The sequence below is a fragment of the Bidens hawaiensis genome, unplaced genomic scaffold (genome assembly GCF_021521415.1).
Source record: "Bidens hawaiensis isolate Kalapana, Puna unplaced genomic scaffold, B.hawaiensis_p1.1 tig00005179_1, whole genome shotgun sequence".
Classification (NCBI taxonomy): Eukaryota; Viridiplantae; Streptophyta; class Magnoliopsida; order Asterales; family Asteraceae; genus Bidens; species Bidens hawaiensis.
In genome coordinates this window covers 1181631-1203823 of record NW_027491332.1, presented here as the reverse complement: position 1 = coordinate 1203823, position 22193 = coordinate 1181631, and the positions used below count along the sequence as shown (strand labels likewise).

General features: G+C 38.2%; 2 protein-coding genes across 3 annotated transcripts; both read right to left on the bottom strand.

The window, feature by feature from the left end:
* Positions 1–4840: 4840 nt before the first annotated feature.
* On the bottom strand, positions 4841–5335 carry LOC143629250 (heavy metal-associated isoprenylated plant protein 41-like). The gene is made up of 2 exons (XM_077098568.1): positions 5134–5335; positions 4841–5046 (listed from the first exon to the last, which is right to left on the bottom strand). Exons 1-2 carry the CDS (start codon positions 5333–5335, stop codon positions 4841–4843), a joined length of 408 nt encoding a protein of 135 aa, XP_076954683.1.
* Positions 5336–8295: 2960 nt separating this feature from the next.
* Positions 8296–12371, bottom strand: LOC143629283 (serine/threonine-protein phosphatase PP1 isozyme 4-like). 2 transcript variants are annotated; one of them, XM_077098592.1, is made up of 5 exons: positions 12066–12371; positions 10868–11427; positions 10577–10799; positions 8433–8446; positions 8296–8394 (listed from the first exon to the last, which is right to left on the bottom strand). In XM_077098592.1, exons 1-3 carry the CDS (start codon positions 12241–12243, stop codon positions 10611–10613), a joined length of 927 nt encoding a protein of 308 aa, XP_076954707.1. In that variant the 5' UTR covers positions 12244–12371; the 3' UTR covers positions 8296–8394; positions 8433–8446; positions 10577–10610. The 2 variants fall into 2 exon arrangements, with proteins under 2 accessions (XP_076954707.1, XP_076954706.1); XM_077098591.1 differs by having other exon boundaries at positions 8393–8446.
* Positions 12372–22193: the final 9822 nt, after the last annotated feature.

Here is a 22193-nt window from a genome sequence, read left to right as displayed (position 1 = left end):
CAGCAGCCTTCTTCTTCCGCACCAACGGAGGAGCATCTGAGGATTCCTCAGAAGAAGACAGGTCAAGAATTCCAACAGCGGGTACAGCATTAAGGGGTTGAGGAAAGAATATCGCCTTACCTGGCCGCCGGTGGCTCAGGATCTCGTGGCCCAGCGGATAGACCTCCACAAAACGATCCGCCGTTTGCTCCAGGATGGGCAACTCGCCCTCGTCCAGAGCACGAGTACCCATCCGCGCGGGACCGTCGGTTTCCCGCGGGAACAGAAGCGACTCCAAATTATTTCCCTCTGAAAGAAAAGAAACAGTTAGAAGACAAACTTGTATCAAAAAGAAAGACAAGACATACCATAGGGAATAGAGTTCAAACCGTATTCGAGAAGGATGGGAACCTGAGACGCATCTTTCCACACCCGGCTCATCCCTAACATCACCATCCCGGATTCCGCAAACCGGTAAACCGGAGATTGGATCCGGGATATCTTCGAAAACCATTCCGCCTCCTGGTAGTTGGGGGCGTGAAGGCTCGGTATCGCTTGGCCATTTTTAAACTTCATGGCAAGGGGGATGGCGCGGGCAGAAATGTAGAAGAATTCCTGCTTCCACGCGCGAAGACTGCGCTCGGTGTCGCAAATCTTCAGACCCTTAATACGGGTCGTCAAGGTATACCACCCCTGGATGCACCTCCAGGTATAGAAGGTCATCAGGCGGTCCACATGGGGCTCGATGCCCAAAATCCGGCACACCCACTCAAAATGGCGAATCTTGGCGATCGCCATGGGGTGCAGCTCGGTCAAATGAACACCGTGCCTCTCAAGGACACGGTAAACAAATTTTGTCAACGGGAATCTAAGATTCCCATAGACAAAAAATGCAGCATAAACCCCGATCTTGCCTCTGGGGGCATCATACACGGTCTGGTGGGATTCAGGAAACTCAGGCTCGAGATGATCGAGCATGAACTTCCTGACAACATACCGGTACTGATCGCCGGGCAGAGCACACTGGCACTCGCCAGCAGTACCCCTGTCGTCAGATATAGCTTCAGCATCACGAGAAGACATCTTGCAGAGAAAGAAGAGAACGATTTCGAGAGAATGCTCGATTGAATAAACGAGTATTCGCCGGAAATCGCCTTAAAGATGAAGAGAAGAGTGAAAAGCGTGAAATGCAAATAACCCTCTACCCCTTTATATAGTAATCGCAATTAATGCGGTGAATTTAATGCGGAGGAGAGAGAAATAGAATGTGCAATGAAACTATGACACGTGGCAAAAAGCAAGCTGGCAACAGCTGTTGAAAGGAAGTGTGCCAGTAATTTCGCGGCCACGCGCCCGAAAAATCGCGCCCACGCGCCTGAAAAAGCGACTGGAATGACCATGTTCTGTCACGTCACCATAACTTCCTGCACGTCCTGACACAGTCAGAAGAAACCGTCGCACGACGTTTCAGAGGTTTGGACTGTTCTTATCTTTTCACCAACTCTTCGAATTTCAAAATTCAAAATTCGAAAATATTAAAAAGCGGGAAAGTACCCCTTACCTTGGCAAACAAGTAACCATAAGCCGGATGCGGGTACAGTGTTAAGGCAAAACCCTTCACATACCTAGCACCCGCAGGGAATTGAAGCCAAGTACCTTGGCAAACAAGTAACCATAAGCCGGGTGCGGGTACAGTGTAAAGGCAAAACCCTTCACATACCTAGCACCCGCAGGGAACTGAAGCCAAGAAAATCTTGGCGAACAAGTAACCGTAAGACGGCCGCGGGTACAGTGTTAAGGCAAAACCCTTCACATACCTAGCACCCGCAGGGAATTGAAGCCAAGTATTCCTCGGCAACCAAGTAACTACAAGACGGGTGCGGATACAGTGTAAAGGCAAAACCCTCCACATACCTAGCACCCGCAGGGAATTGACGCCAGGAATACCTTGGAAGTAAAGTAACCGTAAGACGAGCGCAGGTACAGTGTCAAGGCAAAACCCTTCACATACCTAGCGCTCCGCTGGGAATTGAAACCAAGAAGGATCTTCTGGGCAATGCTTGCGGAAACGGAAATAACATCCCCGCATAGCGGGAACGTCGAGAACTACGTTGTTGGAAGTTCCAAGATGGAATTGATGGTTTTAACATAATTGATCACTATGTTCAAAACTACCAAAACCTCATGGAAAATACATACAACTGGGACTCAATGCTCCTGACTTGCGAGGAGGTTACAGACCTACCCGCATCATACCCAAAGACCAAGCAGGAAACTCGGGCATTTCTGCAAGTGACAAGGACTTCCGCGGAAAGAATCCCCATGGAAAACCTTACAAAACCCTTTTCAAAACCCTTTGCTCAAGTCCAAAAGTTCACCTCACTTTATTAAACACGCATGAGAAGAACATTGGACTGGGGGGACTTGAAGAGGTAGGTCCCAGCAGAGCCCAGTTGGTCCCGCAAGACTCACCTTAAACAGGGACGTCTGCGCAAAGACCAACTGGATCCGCAGGACCAACCATGCTCAGAGACGTGACGTCCTTACGCGCAGTACGCAAGCTGTTCCCGCAGGAAATGCCTCCCATGGTGAAGGACTCCGCCTGTTCCCGCAGCCTCGGATACAAGCCATGAGGGAAGGCCACCCGCGCAGCATGGCTACACGCACTAGGTACTTAGCTCTCGATCATTCAGTGTCACCTGAAGGAATGAGCAAAGCCGGGAGCAATCCCGCACAGAGGCGGGAGGGGGAATACTCCCGCCCAAATAAGCCAGTCTGTATACTGAAGGACCTTTTACTGTACCTGACGAGGTATGGGCGAAAGATCTGATCAGAGATACGACAGCTCACTGATACAGTATGGCGAGCAGCATGCTCCTGTACTGTATCACTATTAGCCGCTGCCTACTCACCAACTACTGTCATACCACGTGCGTAGCCGGCAGTTGGTGGAAAGGGAATAGTATACAGCAGGCCTGGTCACTATCAGCCGCTGCCTACCCACCAACTACCAGCAGGGCACGTGCGTAGGCTACTGTTGATGAACAGGAACACTGTTGCAGCCGGCCATACCTCCTTGGAAACCTACCTTCGGCTATAAATACCCCAAATGGTATGATCATCTCAACACATTACATTATCATATTATCATCAGAATATACCTGATATCTGCTCTAGCAATCTCTTAATATACTTTTATATTTAAAGAGCAATCTAGTCTGATTCTCACGCCGGAGGGTGGTCACAAGGAGGAACCCCCCCCCCTTCTCAGTGACGAGCTCACGGTCTGTTTTGCAGGTTATCAGAAGAACCATCTTCCAAGGGTCTAACCCCTCGTGGGAAACAGCTATCCAACCCCCAGGTTACCAGTAATCTGTCGTGGGGTCCGGTTGGTGTTTCTTCAAAGGTGTTTCACTAAAAAATGTTTGCACGAACTATTCTTGGTGCAGGTTTGACCCATCCACTTTTAAGATCTTTTAAAGTCTACATAGGGTAAAACACCACCACTTACCAACACCCGTTGTTCACTACCACCACCCATCATTACCACCATTGTGCACCTCCACCCAATACTATAGTCTACCACCACAACCGTCCACCACCACCACAACCCACCATTCACCATCGTTCACTATTTACCACCACCCCCCCAGCGCCCGTCACCATCGTCCACTACCACCATTACCGTTCATCACCAGCACCAAATACCACAGTTCGTACACCACCACCAATTTATTTTAGCAGTCCATAGACGTTAAAAAACAGACAATCTTCTTCTTGCAGACCACAAAGGTTTGATCCATCTCTTATTCTACATATATCTGCGCATGTGGTCCGCAGACAAGAGGTGCACAAACCGGTTTAAAACTCAAACTGTTTCAGGTTAAAACCGGTTCGGTTTGGTCAACAAAAGTCAAAACCGGTTTATGATCGGTTTCGGTTCGGGTTTTGATCAGTTTTGGTTCGGGTTTTGGCCGGTTTCGGTTCGGTTAACAGATTTGAAACCGGTTTTGGTGGAGAAAACTACAAACATGTTCCAAACCTCCGGTTTCAATCGGTTCCAAACCGGTTTCTACATAATCGATTTCAAACCGGTTTGGTTTCGGTTCGATTTTCGGGTCGGTTCGGTTAACCGGTTTGTTTGCCCACCTCTACCGCAGACTGCATACATTTTACCACTGAAAAAACAGACAACACCTTAATCATATCATATAAATCTGTGAACTCATAAACATTATATTGATTTTTGAAGTATGTTTTTCAGGGCAATTAATCAAGAATAAGCAAATGGGTATTTACTCTCATTGCATTTTGGACTGATGCGCTAATAAATAGCTATGATTATCTATGAATGTCGTGCAAATATATAACTGGTGTGTTATTCAACATGTTAATCAAGGAACGTAATAAAAATCAAAGAATATAGACTTGGTTTTCCTACATCGTAAACCATGACTAGAATTTTGAGAGCACCAATTCTAGAGCTAGCTCCAAAAATCTTGTGATGGACTAGTATTTGAATAACTACGTATCTAGAAATTACGCGCAGAGACAAAAATAACATATATGATTTATGTAGATCTATAAAATATGTATGAATTGCCCTAGAATAAGTAGATATGGAAGTTGAATAGAGAAAAATATGTGATTGCAGACAGTCCCATGGATAACGCCAATGAAGAGGAAATTCAAATGCATATGCTAGAGTATCCAAATCCGTTAACATAGTGGCAGCGTTTCGAAAAAACCCTTTAACTAACGCCCTATGACCGTTGCATTGAAAGAACAACAAATTAAATAACATGATAAAAAGAAAACCATGAACGAACATATTATAAACAACAACAATCATAAAGAGGCATTACTCTATAGCACGTTTACTTTTGTCTCCGTGTTTAAAACCAGCGTGAGGATTGTTGAAAATTATGAGATCAAATGCAAGGCTTTGTAGTTGCGGGTTTGTGTTCATTGTAGTCGCATCAACCCCATGGATGACGGTTGCTCCGGTGTCTCTAAGTTTCTTTATATTATCAGTAGCGATATTTTTGTATTTTTCGAACAAGGATTCTGCATGTTATTAATAAATATTATATGAGTTCTTTAAGAATATATATAAAGAAAACTAAAAAAGAAAAAAGTTCAAACGATGTTTACCGGTCGTGTCCAAGGAGGTCGCGGTGATGTTTCGGCCATCTTTAACGGCGGCCGCAAGTGAAGATGAGAAAGAGAAGTCACCATCTCCAGCCAGTAGGATTCTTTTGAGTTTTCTTGTACTCATCCCATTTGATGAGGATAGCAGGTTCTTTTTGTTTTTCGATGATCTTGACCGCAAAGAAGACGACGACGACAAAGCCATTAGGTTTAGGTTAACGAAATAACTAATGGGTTTGTTTTAATGAGAGTACGATATGATCGATGATGAAACAATATTTAAATACTTTCCATATTATATGTTGGTTTGAAATTACCTCAATTTTTATTAGCCGTTACTCTTCAAAGTATTTTGATTGTATATAATTATAATGGACTACTAATTGCACGGTATTAACCTAAAAACATTTGTTCATTTAAAAGGAGTTCGGTTTAATATACATGCTGTGTAAATTGAGTTCGACTTAAAGCGCGCTTTATAAAAAACTATCAGTGTAGTTCGGAAAGTTTATAGTAATTTTCTTTTTTTACTTCAAATTTGGTATGGATCGAGTATGAAATGTTTTTTGGTCTATAAATGAAAGGAACAGCCGACGATAAGTTTGTTTTCGTAATAAAGTAATGGATATCAACAAAAAAAAATTGTTCATTTTTAAAGGAGTTCGGGTTGATATACATGCTGTGTAAAATGAGTACCCGGTCACAACAGGCTTCTTAAAATAGTGTATGTGTATGGTTCGGTAAAAACACCAACCTTTTACATGTAAATTTCACTTAAAAAGGTTAATATATATATATATATATATATATATATATATATATATATATATATATATATATATATATATATCTTATATATCAAACACTTGATATATCATATTCGAAACAGGGGGGAGTAGGATTCTAAGTAACGTACATATTTTTGGGGGATCGATAGTCCGTTTTGCCATTGTCGTCTTTGATGGGGGTGGTGAGGGCGACCGCTCCTGGCTTGATCACCCCGATTCATAATATGTATTCCTAATGTTTAAAACTCAAGTACTCGTATAGAAACCTGTTTTTATACAAAAAGAATTTGCACAACCCAAGTAATATATATATACAAATTTACTTTCTGGGTCTAATTTTGGTGTTGTCAAAAGCTTAACCAATACCGATCGAATTCGTTTTAACTAGTTACAGAATACACATCGTTTCAACTACTCAAAGTGTTTAATAATCTATTTTTACATAATAACCAATGGAGTGAAAAAAAAGTATAAGGGCCATAAACATAAGTTTTCCAAACAAGGATCTAGAGGGGCATTAAAAAACCCGAAATCGGAATCGGGCCAGAAAAAATACCAGGTTCCGGTTTTTTTTATACCCGTGTTTTTAATACTCGAATCTGTGCCCGACCCTACCCATAGGGTATGAATAGGATATGCATTTCAGGTGCAAAAACGGTACCCAATTTATACCCGATAATACCCGAAAATCGGAACCAGTTCCATACCCGAAATTAGTTTTTCCAATAATCGAAACCAAGTTTTCCAAATACCCGATCTATACCTAAAAATACCTGCAAAATACCTAAAAAAATACCCCTAAAAAGTGCAACCCCTTAAAAACTCTAATATATACCTGGAAAAAAGCCCGAAAATAAAGTTTTTTTTAAAGGTTTGTTGGATTTTAATAATCCCTATTAAATTACATTAGCCAATAATAATCGTTATTCATTTTATCACAATCGGCGGTCCCAAATTTAAAAAAAGTTAGTCCCAGTGGTCTGCCGTTAAAAATGACTTAACGGCGTTATACGTTTTTCCAAACTTCAAACAGATATTTAAACACCCGAATTGAAGCTTTATTTTGTAGCTTTGGAGCACCGTTTCGAACTAAGTTTTACATCAATTGAACCAGATATTTCTTCCGATCAAAGCCCTAAAATATTAGTTTAAAATTAAGAATAAAGTATAACGTCGTTAAGTCTTTTTTAACGGGGGTACCATCGAGGCCAAATTTTTCAAATTTGGGACCGCCCGTAGCGAAATGAATATGGATTAATATATGCTAATACCGTTCAATAGGAATTATCAAAATGCAATAAACTTTTTTTCAATACCCGGAAATATTCAAATACTCGTTTTATAATACCCAATTCTATACCGAACCGACCCCGATGCATAAGGTATGATTTTTAGAGACAATGCCCGAACTCGACTCAGGTATTGTCAATACCCGGTCATACTCGAACCCGGTTCCGGGTCCCGATTTGTGCATCTCTACATGGATCATCTATCCAAATCTAGCATATTGCATCCATTGTATTTGGGCCATTTTGGGTTTTTTTAAAACCCTTATGGGTTAATTGGGGTTGGGTAATTAAATTAAACTAAATTAAATGTGCCAGAATGAATTATCGGATACAACACGATAGTACAGGATGACATGTTGTGCTAAACTCGAACACAACACGATAACCAATCGTGTCCTTTTTTTTCCAAACACAAACACGAAACTATTTAGTATCAGGTTAACCTGTTAAGAGATATGTTTAAGACACAATAAATAAATAAAAGTCTTAATTAATAGATAACCTATAACGTATTTGAAACAACACCACCACAAATCCATAACATACTTGAAACAAAAACCGAAAAATTCATAACATACTTTACACAAAAAACCATAGAAGTAAATCACAACACCTATAAAAAAATATAATATCAGGTTCAGACGGGCAATAGTTAAATGCCGTTTTTAAGTATAACTTTAGGTTAAGACTTCAGGAGTGTATATATAATTTATTTTTCTAAAATAAAAATCTACACAAGTTACTAACAAGTTAACATGTCTTTAACCTGTTAAGATACAAATTAATTTAAACATGCCTTAAATATGTCAACCGGTTTAAGACTCAAAACCTATTAAACTCAAACCCAAACCTGTTAAAACTTGTGTCGTGTTAACAGGTTCGTGTCATAAATGACATGACAGCCCTAGGCTAATAGCAACCTGATATTTCAAACCGACACACACAGTCCCTGAACTATTCATCAGTCTTCAAAACCCAACTAATAGTTACTTGTCACATTTAGCCCAAATTTATAAACCTTCTTTAACATCAACACTAGTTGACTAAACGTTGACCAATCATCATATGATCACATCTAATTTTTTCATTCATACATGTTATAGAACTAAAAAAACAGAACGGTGAATACTAAATTTACCAAGCTAAATATATACACATATTAAAGTCCACAATCACCACCTCTAAGCAGTACAAGTAATAAAAAATGTGCCCTCTCATCCAAAGGCTAGCTTCTCTTCCCTGGAAAACATTAAAAACATGCTTAATTGTCAAATTCATACCAACAAAATAATATTTTCATTTATAGAAATAGTTTCAATGAACGGATTCGTTGATCTCGTTAGTTTATATTCAAAACGAACATAAACGATCGAACACAAATGAACAAGCAAAAACGAAGAAAATAATTAAGTGTGTTCTTGTTCATTCGTTAGTCGCGTACCCAAGTATTGATACAAAAATTTTAATTGGTTTGATGTGTAGTCAGTTGGTATTACCGATAAGTAATAAATAAATTTAAATAAATAAATGTTCAGAACAGCGCATGCGCTCAAGTTTTTTTATTTAAATGTGAATTTGTGTATTTTTTTTATAAATATCCATTAATTTATTATAAAAACAAGCATCTTCTTGAACAGTTCATAGAACGTTCCGTTCATTTACAGACCAAAATTTCCATTTCATATTCAATCTATACTAGACTTGGAAGGAAAAACAAAACAAAAAAAACTATAAACGCTTCGAACTGCACTTATACTATTTAAAAAACTCGTTTTGATCCAAACTCATTTTACACAAAAGGTATATTAATCCAAACTCCTTTAAAATGAACAATTTTTTTTCTTGATATCCATTAATTTATTACTAAAGCAAACTTCTCGTCAAACGTTCCATTCATTTACAGAACAAAAAAATTTCATACTCAATCTATACTAGATTTGAAGTAAATGAAAAGAAAAAAAAACTATAAACTTTCCGAACTCCTTTAAATAAACTTTCCGTTTTGAGCCGAATTGATTTTACACATATATTGACCTGAACTACTTTTAAATGAACATTTTATTTTGTTGATGTCCACCACTTTAAATGAACAGTTTGTGGAGATTTGTTGTTGTGGGAGAATTTGGTGGTTTTAAGAAAAGTTAGGAATCTAATATGTCATTGATGTGACGTTTTGTGAAAGTTTGTTGTTATGGATGCTTTTAAGAGTGAACGTAGTAGCTCGCTGTTTGAATTTGTTACTTATGGAATAAGCTAAGTCACCAAAATCTTTTTAATCAGCATACTAACTGTATTGAAATGGGGCACCATACATGAAAGTGTTAATAGATGTTTTGATTCTTGACAGTTGACACATCAATTTTTTTTAAAAAAAAAATACATCTTAAAGAAAACATGTGTAACAAATAACTTAAGCTTTATAATGTGCAACAAATAACCAAAAACATGTGTTTGCCATGATATTCTTGAAAACCTTTTCTAGGCTACCAAACATGTTATTGAATAATTTGTTACAATCAACAAAAATATCCATTAATTTATTACAAAAACAAGCATCTTGTTGAACGGTTCATAGAACGTTCCGTTCATTTACAGACCAAAAAACATTTCAGATTCAATCTATACTACATTTGAAGGAATAAAAAACAAAAAAAAACTATAAATGCTCCGAACTGCACGGATACTATTTACAAAGCCCGTTTTGACCCAAACTCATTTTACACAGAAGGTATATTGTTCCAAACTTCATTGAAATGAAAATCTTTTTTTGTTGAAATCCATTAATTTACTACAAAAGCAAAGTTCTCGTCAAGCGCACCATTCATTTACAGACCAAAAAAATTTCAAACTCAATCTATACTAGATTTGAAGTAAGAGAAAAGAAAGAAAAAAACTATAAACCTTCCGAACTACACTCATGTCATTTTTAAAAAGCCCGTTTTGAGCCGATCTGATTTTACACATATATTGACCTGAAACTTTTAAATGAACATTTTTTGTTGATATCATTACTTTATTACAAATAAAAACTGCTTGTCGAACAGTTCACAGAACTCTGTTCATTCACAGACCAAAAAACATATATTCAATCTATACTAGATTTGAAGTAAATAAAAAACTATAAGCGTTCCGTACTTCCGTTCCAAGCTACACTGATACTTTATTAAAAAGCCCATTTGGACCTGAACTCATTTGACTCGAAATGTATATTGACCCGAACTCATTTTACTCAAAACTCATATTGACCCGTCATCCTAACCCGCCCTACCCACCAAGGTTGTCATGCTTAAAAGTAATAAGAATTTGTACACTAGCACAAAAATATTATTTCAGCAATAATGTTAAATAAATCAATAAAATTAATCTGACCTTAGGAAGGTAGGCTGTCAAAGTAACACCATGATCACATTTTCGTAGACATCAATAACTTATTTTTCTTATCAACCGGTTTCAGAATCTGGAACGAACACAACAGATTCTCATCAACACTCATCATCGCACCCGCATTATCAAATTCACCACAGTAATTCGGAGCCGAGAATATAGTCACTAGTTGCCTATCAGCAAAGAATTCATAACCATCTTCCACAACCTACATAACACAAAATCCCACATAAACATACATACACATACATACGTTCATAAAACAAGTATATTAACCTGGTGCGCACGACAGACAAGATCCAAATCATGTTTTGTCAAAAACTCAGAAACCTTATCAGCACCGAAAGTATACGAAACGCCTCGATCATTCATCCCCCATCCTTTAACATCTTTACTCGGATCCGACCATAACAAATCACAAAGCAGGCCCGCATCTGGGATCGCAGTGGGCCGGGGCAAGTTTCTAATCTGATCCAAATTATTAAGATCCGGGGACAACCCCCCGTGCATACACAAGATCTTGTCATCAACAAGAGCAGCAACAGGCAGACAGTTAAAACATTCAGTAAATGCCTTCCATATCTTCACATTAAACCGACGCTTGCACTCGTCATAAAACCCGTATATCCTGTTTATGGAAGCGCATTCATGGTTTCCTCTTAGGAGAAAAAAGTTTTCTGGGTACTTGATTTTGTAAGCGAGTAAGAGGCATATTGTTTCCAGACTTTGTTTACCGCGGTCTACATAATCTCCCAGAAACAGATAATTTGATTGCGGAGGATAGCCTCCATATTCGAATAGCCTTAGTAAGTCACTATATTGTCCATGAATATCCCCTAGAAAATCACAATTTTATATAGCTTTGAATAAATAAATCAAAGATAACGGAATATCAAATAATCACATGTAATCCGTTAAGCTTTTATCAAACAAGCGAACGCTTCACAACACCTAATCGAACAATAATTTCTTGTCCGTGTCCGTTCATCAAGGAAATAGCTTGTTCATGAACGTTTCACGAACACAATTGAACAGAAACAACGTTTTATTTGATTTGGCGAACCGAGAATATCAATGCAACGGTTTGGTCTGGCTATCAAGTTTGTTTTTTTTTAACATTCATATTCATATATTAATTTACATATAAATTAATCACATAAAGCTCCTGTAAATATATATTGTGTTTATAGTTAATAATCTAGCTTGACACTAGTTGAGCTGTGGGGTAAGAATCGGATTGGAATTTAAATGTAACTTTTTATAAATATACATATCTATATAACATATTTTACATATAATATTTTCCGACTTTAACCAAATAGTAACTAATCAGGTACCACTAGCGATTAATCATGGATTAATAAGCCCCTAGCCGGATTTTTACAACCATTGTTAAGACTAAAAAAGTAATAAAAAAAGAATATTAAAACCCTTTGACCAATAAACATAAATAAACGTAAACAAAACACATTACCGCAAATTTTAATAGGTGCTTGGAGCTCAAGAAGATTGGGTTGATTAATAAAGATTTCGCGTGAAGTGGCACATAGCTGCTTGATTTCAGCCTCCGAAAGCTGAACTAGCTTCCCGGATTTAGTGGATCGGACTTCGATTAGGCGTTCGATTATCTGGTCAACGACTACCGGGTCCATTGAAGATGTTACAGAAAACCAAACCCACTTTTATTGGATTATTATTATTTATTATTATTGTCAAATCAAACAGACCGATTCAGATATTTTGGGAGTGACGGCTGCTAACGATCGCCTAATTTGGGTGCGTCACGATGGACCGGGTTAATTGTGTCTTCGATGTGCTCTTTGAAATAATATTTATTTTGTTTTGTTTTGTTTTGTTTGGTTTTGACTAAGGAACACTGTTAAGTCGCAAAAACGGAACTTGTGGTGTAGTGGTAGGAAACCTGATTTTGTTTTTCAATTGAGTTCAAACACTACAAACAACACTTTGAAAGGGGTACGGGTGACTTAACGAAGAAAGACTAAGATCTTTGTGATCTCCAGTTCGATTCTGAGGGCTTCCGGGTTTTACTATCAGTGGGCTTTCGGGCGGGTTGGTTTTCCCGAAACTTGAGATAACTATGGGGCACTTAGGGGTTTCGTACGACTGGGTTGGGCCAGCTGACGATGGTCTTTTGTCATTGGGTCACTCCGTACGGAATACCTAGTCAGTTCTCTGTTTGTTGGCCATTAAAGAAAAAATGTCGGACACTAGAGACCAGGAAAGAGCAAATTACCATTTTCAAAAGCTCTAATATTGTGTCATGTGTCATGTTGACCAAACACCAAATAACTTGTTTAAACCTTAATATTTTCCACCAAAATCATTTTAATATCTCTCTCTCTCTCTCTCTCTCTCTCTCTCTCTCTCTCTCTCTCTCGGCTGACTAACTCCACCATCCACCATCTTCTATATTCCGGTAATTTAGATCGGGATTAATCGTTTTCCGGTAAGGTTATATATTATACTCTAATGGCCAACAATGTTATTTGATTTTCCGGCAAGGTAATATCTTTTTCCGGTAAGGTTTTCCGATATGGTTTTATATTTATTTTAATTGTTATATGATTTTGTAATAATCTCTTTAGGTTGTATATCAAAATCCAAGATTCAATTAAGATTTTTGTTTTCCGTTTTTGTTTGTATTTAATCTCTATCTCTCTCTCTCCCTATCTCTCTCAGCTTACTAACTCCACCATCCACCATCTTCTATATTCCGGTAATGTAAATCGAGATTAATCGTTTTCCGGTAATGTTATATATTATACTCTAATGGCCAACAATGTTATATGATTTTCCGGCAAGGTTATATCTTTTTCCGACAACATCATATTTTCTTCCGGTTATTGTAGATCTAACATTTTTATCTTTGTTTTCATTGTTAACTGATTTTTTTAAAATCAGTTTAGGTTCTAAATCAAAAATGGCGATGAAGCTAATATTTCTACGTTTTTATGTTTTTCCGGTATGTTTTTCCGTTCATGTGTTATACCTATAACAATGGTTGTTTTATATTTATTTGAAGTTTTATATTTTTCCTGTTTTTTTCTTTCACATGTTGTTCTTCTAAAAAAAGGGTTGGGGGAGGGAACCCTTACCCCGGTACCCATTTGGATACCCATCACCCCACCCCGCAAGAGGTATGACGCCGATAAAACATCTCCATTCAGTCCGCCACAGATCTGGGCCGACCCTCAGGATCGAACCCGCGCCACTATGGCTTCCCTGTCTTAGTAGAACTTCATTGGTGACGGGTACCTTAAGGCCGCCCGGAGTGGGATTCGAACTTGAGACCTCCCATAAGAAAGCCCAAGCCTTATCCAACCCAGCTAGACACCAATTGGTATGTTGTTCTTCTAGGTTCTAAATAAAAAGTTTCATCCATGTACATTATCATTATTCTTTTTCTGGTAAGGCCAATAATAAATTGTAAATTAGTAGTTTAACATTCCATAACATGTAGCATTACCGCGACTAATTTTTTTTATTTCTAATACGATTACAATTTCGAATTTTAAATTCCAAATTTAAGTTAAAGTTAAAATTTGTAAATGGTTGGTCAATATTCCATAACGTCTAAACTTACCATCATTACAATTTATTATTTTCTAAAACTATTTGATTAAAAAAGTTTAAATTTCCAAATTTAAATTAAAGTTGAATTTTTTATTTAATTGATGGTCAAACGTTTAAGTTTAGGATTGTTCAAAGGGTAAGACCCGACCCTTTTACCTAATACCTTACTCGGACCCTTTACCCTTTTAAGAATAAACTTGGACCCAAGACCCTACCCTCTAACCAATAAAAGGGTCGGGTATAAATAAGGGTTTTAAGGGTCCAACCCCTTTACCCTTTAAGACAGTAATCACATCTCATTTTTCTGCATTTACAAGTTGCATATTGATCTATATAAAAATATACATCTTTTTAGCATCAAATAATCTCTAAAAACTACAACTTCTATCGTATAATATAGTTAAAATAACTACTTATCAAGTTAAAATGTATTTTCAGGTTAATCCAAGCCTCAAACGAAGAAACGAATGAAAAAACAAAGAAAAACAAAAGAAAACAACAAAACATGGGGCTGTGCTTCAGGAAACATGGGGCTGTGCTTCAGGAAACATGGGGCTGTGCTTTTGGAAACACGGGGCTGTGCTTTTGGGAAACACGGGGCTGTGCTTTTGGAAGCACGGGGTCGTGCTTCTGGTCACTTTTCAGAAAAGACAAAAAAAATCTACAAGAAAAGACAAAATAGTGAACAGCTGGACACGGGGCCGTGCTTTTGGAAGCACGGGGCCGTACTTCCCTCTTAGAAACGACAAAAAGAATTAGCACATGTCATTAAAAAGTACGGGGGCGTGCCTCAGGAAGCACGGGGCCGTGCCTACCTTCCAGAAACAACAAAAAGAATTAGCACATGTCACTAAAAAGCACGGGGGCGTGCCTCAGGAAGCACGGGGCCGTGCCTACTTCTAGAAACGACAAAATAAATCTGGCACATGTCATAAAAATGCACGGGGCCGTGCTTCTCACTCCATATTTCCTATAAATAGAGGCTCTTGTGCCATTTGAAGAGTGTGCCTTGAAAAGAGTTCTATCCGGTTTTCTCTTATAAAAACACACACTAACCCTCACATAGAAGATTTAGTGAAGAGTTTGAAGGCTTGGAGGTCATCACCATCAACCATTATCATCATCCATCATCATCATCATTAAGAAGGAAGCTTCATCTACATTTGGTTAGATTGTTCCAAGTTTAATCATGTATTTGTTATTATCATCCATCTTAATGTTTATCATCATGCTCATTATGAGCTAAACTCCATTTACCATCTAAAATCTATGAAGAAGCTTTATTTTACTTGATAATTATATAAAACATGTGGTTTAGTTTGGTAAAGTACATGGTTATCTTACAATTATCTTTTGAAATGTTTCACCGTCTTAAAATACTAATTCAAAGTTGGTGATTGTCAATTATATTGGCAATCATTCATGATCGATTCATGTTCTTGAAAGATAGAAACACTTTGATACATTATCGAAACATGGATCCTTATATTGTACTTAGAAATGATGAGTTATAAGTTATGATGTATTTCTCTAAACCTTGGTAATCCGAAAATGGCTTTGCTTAGGATATCAAATTAGTTAAAGAAGTCATATGTTAATGGAATGTGTAATTATAACCTACATAAATCAACCAAGGGGAGGTTGTGTGAGTTAACTACAACCACCCGAAGTTGTTAGAATTGGTATTTGAGAAATCGAAGTCAGTTCTAATCATTCTACTTTACCAACTGCTTGTCTACTTAAATTGACATTCTCGGGGTAGCATGCTATTAAGCATAGGATGGACTTGAAAATATGCATGCTATTATTCATTTTGTCATAGAATGTGTTCACTCCAAAATGAGGATCATAATCCTATCATATATTATTAGGACAAGTCTATCACATGTTTAACTATTAATCATCAAGGAACAATGGAGTGGACTCTAGATATTAGATGGTAACCTTCACATAATTGAAAAACTCGTTAGAATCTCTTGTCTTGGTCACTGTAACATCCTAAAATATTATAATATTAAATAAAGGAAGATTTCGTTAAGTTGTCGAGCGTTAAATATTATTAGCTAGTGTTTAATAAAGAAAAAGGGTCTTGGACTTGGAGTAATTAAGATGGAAAAAAAAGAGTAATGAGCCTTATGTCCATGAGCTTTAAGGGATATAAATACCCCTTAAACCATCCTAAAACCCTAAATCCTCATTCTTACCATCTTATTCTCTAACACACTCATAACACACAAACACACCCTACACCACCTTACGGCCGAGAGAGAAAGAGGGAAAGCGAGGTCGAGCGAACATTCGTTTTGGTTGATCTTGACTATTCGAGCCATACACGAGATTTATAGTTCATAAACAAGCTAGCCTAGGTCAAACGAAACGTAAAGGTATGATTTCGATCTTAAAGTTTATGTTTTTATAGACGGTTAGCCTTGAAACTTGAGTCTAGAATAGATCGGGTATGAATGAAACGTAAAGTTGTAAACTTGATGTTAGAGATGAACTTAACGAACTTATGGCTGCTAGGCTCGTTAGAAATAAACCTTTAAACCTAGTATTGAACGTTTTAATCTAAAGGTCCAAGCTTTACGCACTTTCAGGTCGTGTTTTACCCAAAAACGGCTAAAGGAATGTTTGCGAGAATTATTAACATCTTATCGATGTATTACACCTTGAAAACCGACTGATTACAGAGGTTTTGGGACGAGCCGTAGCTGCTGCTGGGTAACTTCGCCCATAGCAAGTTCGCCCAGCAAGTTCGCCCAGCAAGTTCGCCTACTGTGAACTTCGCCTGGTATAAGTTCGCTAAGCATGCAAGTTCGCCTACTGTGAACTTCGCCTAGTATAAGTTCGCTTGTACCCTGCTAGGGGCTCTGCCCCTTGGACCCTGCTAGGGGCTGCCGCCCCTAGAACCCTGCTGCCAGGGGCGCTGCCCCCGGACCCCCGTTCGTTGTGGGATTACAATAGACTAGAAACACGATATGGGTAGTGATAGTTAATTAATACATGTAATTATTATACAGTTAGTCGTGCACAGCTCAGGAAAGGGATAACGATTAACGGTGAACGCAACAGGATCCAGGTGAGTTCTAGCCCCATTTATGTGTTATGTTTTCGGGGCTGTGTGCATACTCAATATGTTTGTTATTACGCTTATCCTAAGAGATAAGTGTATGCCTTATGTGAATAATGTGAAATGTATGAATGATTGTTTGATGGTACGTGAACGATCTTCGGATATTTGTTGGTGCATAATGTCAGTAGTTCAGTATTTAGTGTTTTGTATGTGTTTGTAATCGTGTTAGATTGTTTGTTTTGGTTTTAGATATAATGTCACACAAGTTCTCCTGGGATGTAGGCGAACTTGTAGATAAGCGAAGTTGTGACAACTTCGCCTAACATGTTTGGCGAAGTTGTCGAGGATTATATAACCTCAGCTTCGGCTTGTTTTGTTAAAAAAAAGGTTTTTTAGAGAGAACGTTTTTGTGATTAGAGATCACGTGTTGAAGTGTTGCAATACAACGTGTTTATTAGTATTGTAACGTGTGTTCGTGTATCGTCTCAACGTATTATATATCTTACGCTCGTATCGTATTACGTGGGGATTCCGCACCCTAGTGTTACGAGATATTCCTGTGTAGATCCGGCTGGGAACCTACAATTGGTATCAGAGCATTTGCTCGTGATTGTGTGGTTCAGGATTATCACACGGGTGTTAAGATTGTTCCGTTCGACTATTCGCGGAACGAGTTTACGTTGAAATACCTAGTTTTTGTGTCTTACCCATCTCCCACATCAAATACAACCCAATACACCTTCGCTTACCTTGCAATACGTTTCAATCAAAACCTGTAGAAACTCGTGTTCATCAGGCGAAGTTTCCGTCATCGTTTGTAGGGTTTAAGCGAACGTATAAGGTTTAGGCGAAGTTACAAAGAAGGCGAAGTTACAGAGAAAGCGAAGTTAAGGTTCAGCGAAGTAAAGTACAGTGAAGTTAGGAAGCAAGCGAAGTTAAGCACAACTTCGCCATCTGATCACTGTTCAAAATAAAAAAAATTATATACTTTCTTTGTATTTCGAGTCGTATTGTTTTCAACTATGACTTCAATAAACATTACTGAACTGGTAAAAATGGAGGTTGAAGCCGGTTCAGCAACTAAAGCTCCAAAAATGCTTAAGGGTACCGATTTCGTTGCATGGAAAGATCGGTTTGAACAGTATGTGAAGTATCAAGACGCTAAGATGTGGGTTTGCATTCAAGATGGATACATTCCACCAACATCCTTGTTCGAAGGTCGTGATCAAATTAAGAAGTACAGTAAGATGGAAGAGGAGGAAAAGAAAATGTATGAGGCAGAAAGTAAAGCTCATGCAACAATAACAATGGCTCTTCCACAAGAGATTCTTCATACCTTCAAGAAGTACAAAACCGCTAGAGAGCTATGGGAAGCTCTAGAAAATAGATATGAAGGTAATGTGGGGATACGTGCTTCCAAGACAAAGCTACTAAAAACCCAATTCTCTGTATTCAAGTATTTGAAAAATGAATCACTTGACGATATCATCACCAGATATTATCACTTGATGAACGAACTTAGTAATTACTCCATTGAATACAAGGAAGAAGAGATAGTAGAGAAACTCCTTGATGCTCTTCCACCGAAATGGGAAATGTACACGGTTTTGATGCGAGAGGATAAAGACTTTGCCAATGTTGATTTGGAAACAGCAGTGGATAAGTTACGAAATTTTGAACTTAACATGGTTTGGAAGGAGACACCAACTGATCAGGTTCAGGATCCGGGAATGTATGGTGCGAAAGTCACTCCAAGTTCAAGTTCAAAATCAGAATCCTCTGCCTACTACTCAAAGGGAGAATCAAACTCAAACTCAACTCGTGATGGTCATGTGATTCTCAATATGGATGGCGACGTATGTTTGGTAGCTGGAGGCAGTAATCCTTCAAAACCTCAAGCCACAACTGGAAATTTCTCGTCAAATGTTCCGAGTTACAACTACTCACAGATGCCCATGAGTGTTAAATCAGCTGAACAGCAGGTTGCTCTCTATGCATCGTTCATTGCATCTCATGAGAACTACATCAAAGGTAAAATAGTCTACCCAGCAACGTTGGATGAAGACTATGATCAGATCGATGCTGATGATTTGGAAGAGATGGACCTACAGTGGCAGATGGCTATGATAGTAAGAAGGGTAAAGAGATTCATGAAGAAAACAGGAAGAAAGTTCGTTGGGGAAAGACCAGGGTTTGATAAATCAAAGGTACGATGTTACAACTGTCAACAAAATGGTCATTTTGCTAAGGAATGTACAAATGAGAGAGTAGAACGAAGTCAGAACAGGCCTGCTCAACAGAATGGGGGTAGTAGTGAGAATAGAGCTATGGTATCTAGACAGAATGGTGGATACAACTGGAATATACAGGTTGAGGAAGTGTTCGAACAGGCAAATTTGGTAAACATCGAAACTGGAGGAAGTGAGAGGGAGACGGGAGAAAATCAAGCATATATGGCAGAAGTGAACGATCAGCTCTCTGAGGTAAGTTCTGAACTTCATTGTATACAATGTGAAAATCTGTCTGAACAATTGAAAACAGATCCTGATTAGTTTATTAGTTTGGATGCACAATTTAAAACGTTAAAAGAAGATCATCACTACACTAAAACTAGAGAAAACAGTTACTCGGTAAAAATAAAAGCTAGTGAAAAGGATATCAGAAGTCTTAAAGCCAGTCTAGCTAATAAAATACAAGTAATTGATCTTAGTTATGAAGTGCTAGTAGAAAAAACCAAACTAATTGCTGAAAGAGATAAATAGATAGCTGATTACCATGTAAAAGTGGTGGAACTAAACAGAAATTGAACAATTTAGAAATTCATCAGCCATGCTAGATCACATCATAAGTGTTCAACGTTCCCCGGTTAACAAAGGGGGAATTGGATTTTCTGAAGTTCCACCACCGTATAACAATAACTATACCTATAATCCTAGTAATCAGAAATCTGCTGATGTTGAGATTAATCAGACAGTTCCAGTCAAAATTTCGACTAAAGAACCTGAAGTTAATAAGAGCGAAACGAGTAAGCCAATTTCCACTGTTGAGGTTTCTGTTCCTAGCTCTGTCTCATCAAATTCGGAAAAGTCATCCGAATCGGGTGAGATAAAAGAATAGGTAGTGTTACTAAAACGTGGGGAGGAATATAAGCCTGATGAAAAGAATTCTTCCCTAAACCCGTTCGTCCCACCATATGTAAGACAAACGGGTAGTAATGCAACCTCGACATCTGCAACAACTGTTGAGACGAAAGTTGAACACAGAAGTTGTTTCAGATGTAATCAAATAGGACACCTTATTGCTGATTGTTATCTAAACCAGAGAAACCTTAGAGGTATGAGGCCTCCGAAAACGCAGAATAAAACAAAGAGTAATTATTATACTGGTAAGAATGCGAAATCACAAAATTTCAGACATTGGACTAATCCAAGATTTCAAAGAAATCGGTCTCATTTTTCCCCAGTTAACTACCAAACCAACAATTATAATTCAGTTAATTCACTAAGGACTGGATGGCCTCATAGTCAATCCTCGAGAAGGTTTCCTTTCAGAACTTATAGAAATCATTCTCAAACTGACTTTGGGCAACCAAAGTACTAGATGCCGGTCAACAGATTTAATCGACCCAAGACCTACTGATTTTAATCTTTTTCTCTAATTGTGCAGGAACAGTCGAACAGGGCTGTAAACAATCTGTGGGTTGTGGATAGTGGCTGTTCCCGGCACATGACTAGTAACAAGAAATTGTTACGTGATTGGAAACCTGTTCAAGGAGGAAGGGTTAGTTTTGCTGGAGAGAGTGGAGGTAGAATCACTGGTATTGGAACTGTGACAAATGGAAAAATGAAGTTAGAGAAGGTGAATTTTGTTGAAGAATTGAAGCATAACCTGTTGAGTGTATCTCAGATTTGTGACAAAGAATACACGGTGCACTTTACTAAAAACGAGGCAATACACTATGAAAAAAAAAATTGGACTCAAGTATGGAAAATGACTAAGTGCTGCTTCGAGCACAGGAGGTGTTTTGCCCAAGCACATCTTTGTTTTGCTCGAGCACGGGTTATTTCGAGCACATCTTATATCGAGCACATCAAATTTGAGCACACTTTTGCTCCCGAGCATGCTTGGTGTTAAGTGAAAGAAAATAAAAAATCACAAGTACTCCCGAGCACACCTTTGCTCCCGAGCACACTTTTGCTCCCGAGCACACTTTTGCTCCCGAGCATGCTTGGTGTTATGTGAAAGAAAATGAATGAGCACTAAGTAATCCGAGCACACTTTGTGCTAGTTAAAAATTGAAAAATACAAGTGTTTTGCAAAATGAGTAGACTTTACCTCCGAGTACACTTTGTGCTAGGAAAATGCTTCCGGGTACACTTTGTGCTAGTGCTAAAATTGAAAAATCACAAGTATTCCCAAGCACACTTAGTGATAGTAAGTACTTCCGAGCACACTTCTGCTCCCAAGCACACTCTGTACTTAGTAAAAAAAAATCACAAGTGTTTTGCTTTCCGAGTACACTTTGATTTCCGAGTACATTTTGATTTCCGAGTATACTTTGCTTCCGAGCACACTGTGTTTTTCCGAGTACATTTCTTCCGAGCACACTTTGTTCTTCCGAGTACGCTTTGTGCTAGGAATGTACTCCGGGTACACTTTGCTAGGAAAGTTTTTCCCGAGTACGCATTTTGTGCTAGGAAACAGAGTTTGTGAAATATTTCAAAGTTTTGAAGAAACTTTTGAGACTTTTGGTACCGTTGACTGTTTGACCAAGCTGTTCTCTACGGAAGTTATATACCAGGGGTATTTTGGTAATTTTTCTCCAATCATCAACAAGCTTATGGAGTTCAAACCTCATCCAATTTCATGACTTCATCAAAAGATTTACAAGAACAAGTGTTGACCAAGGTTAAGGATTTAATCACTTTTAATGTC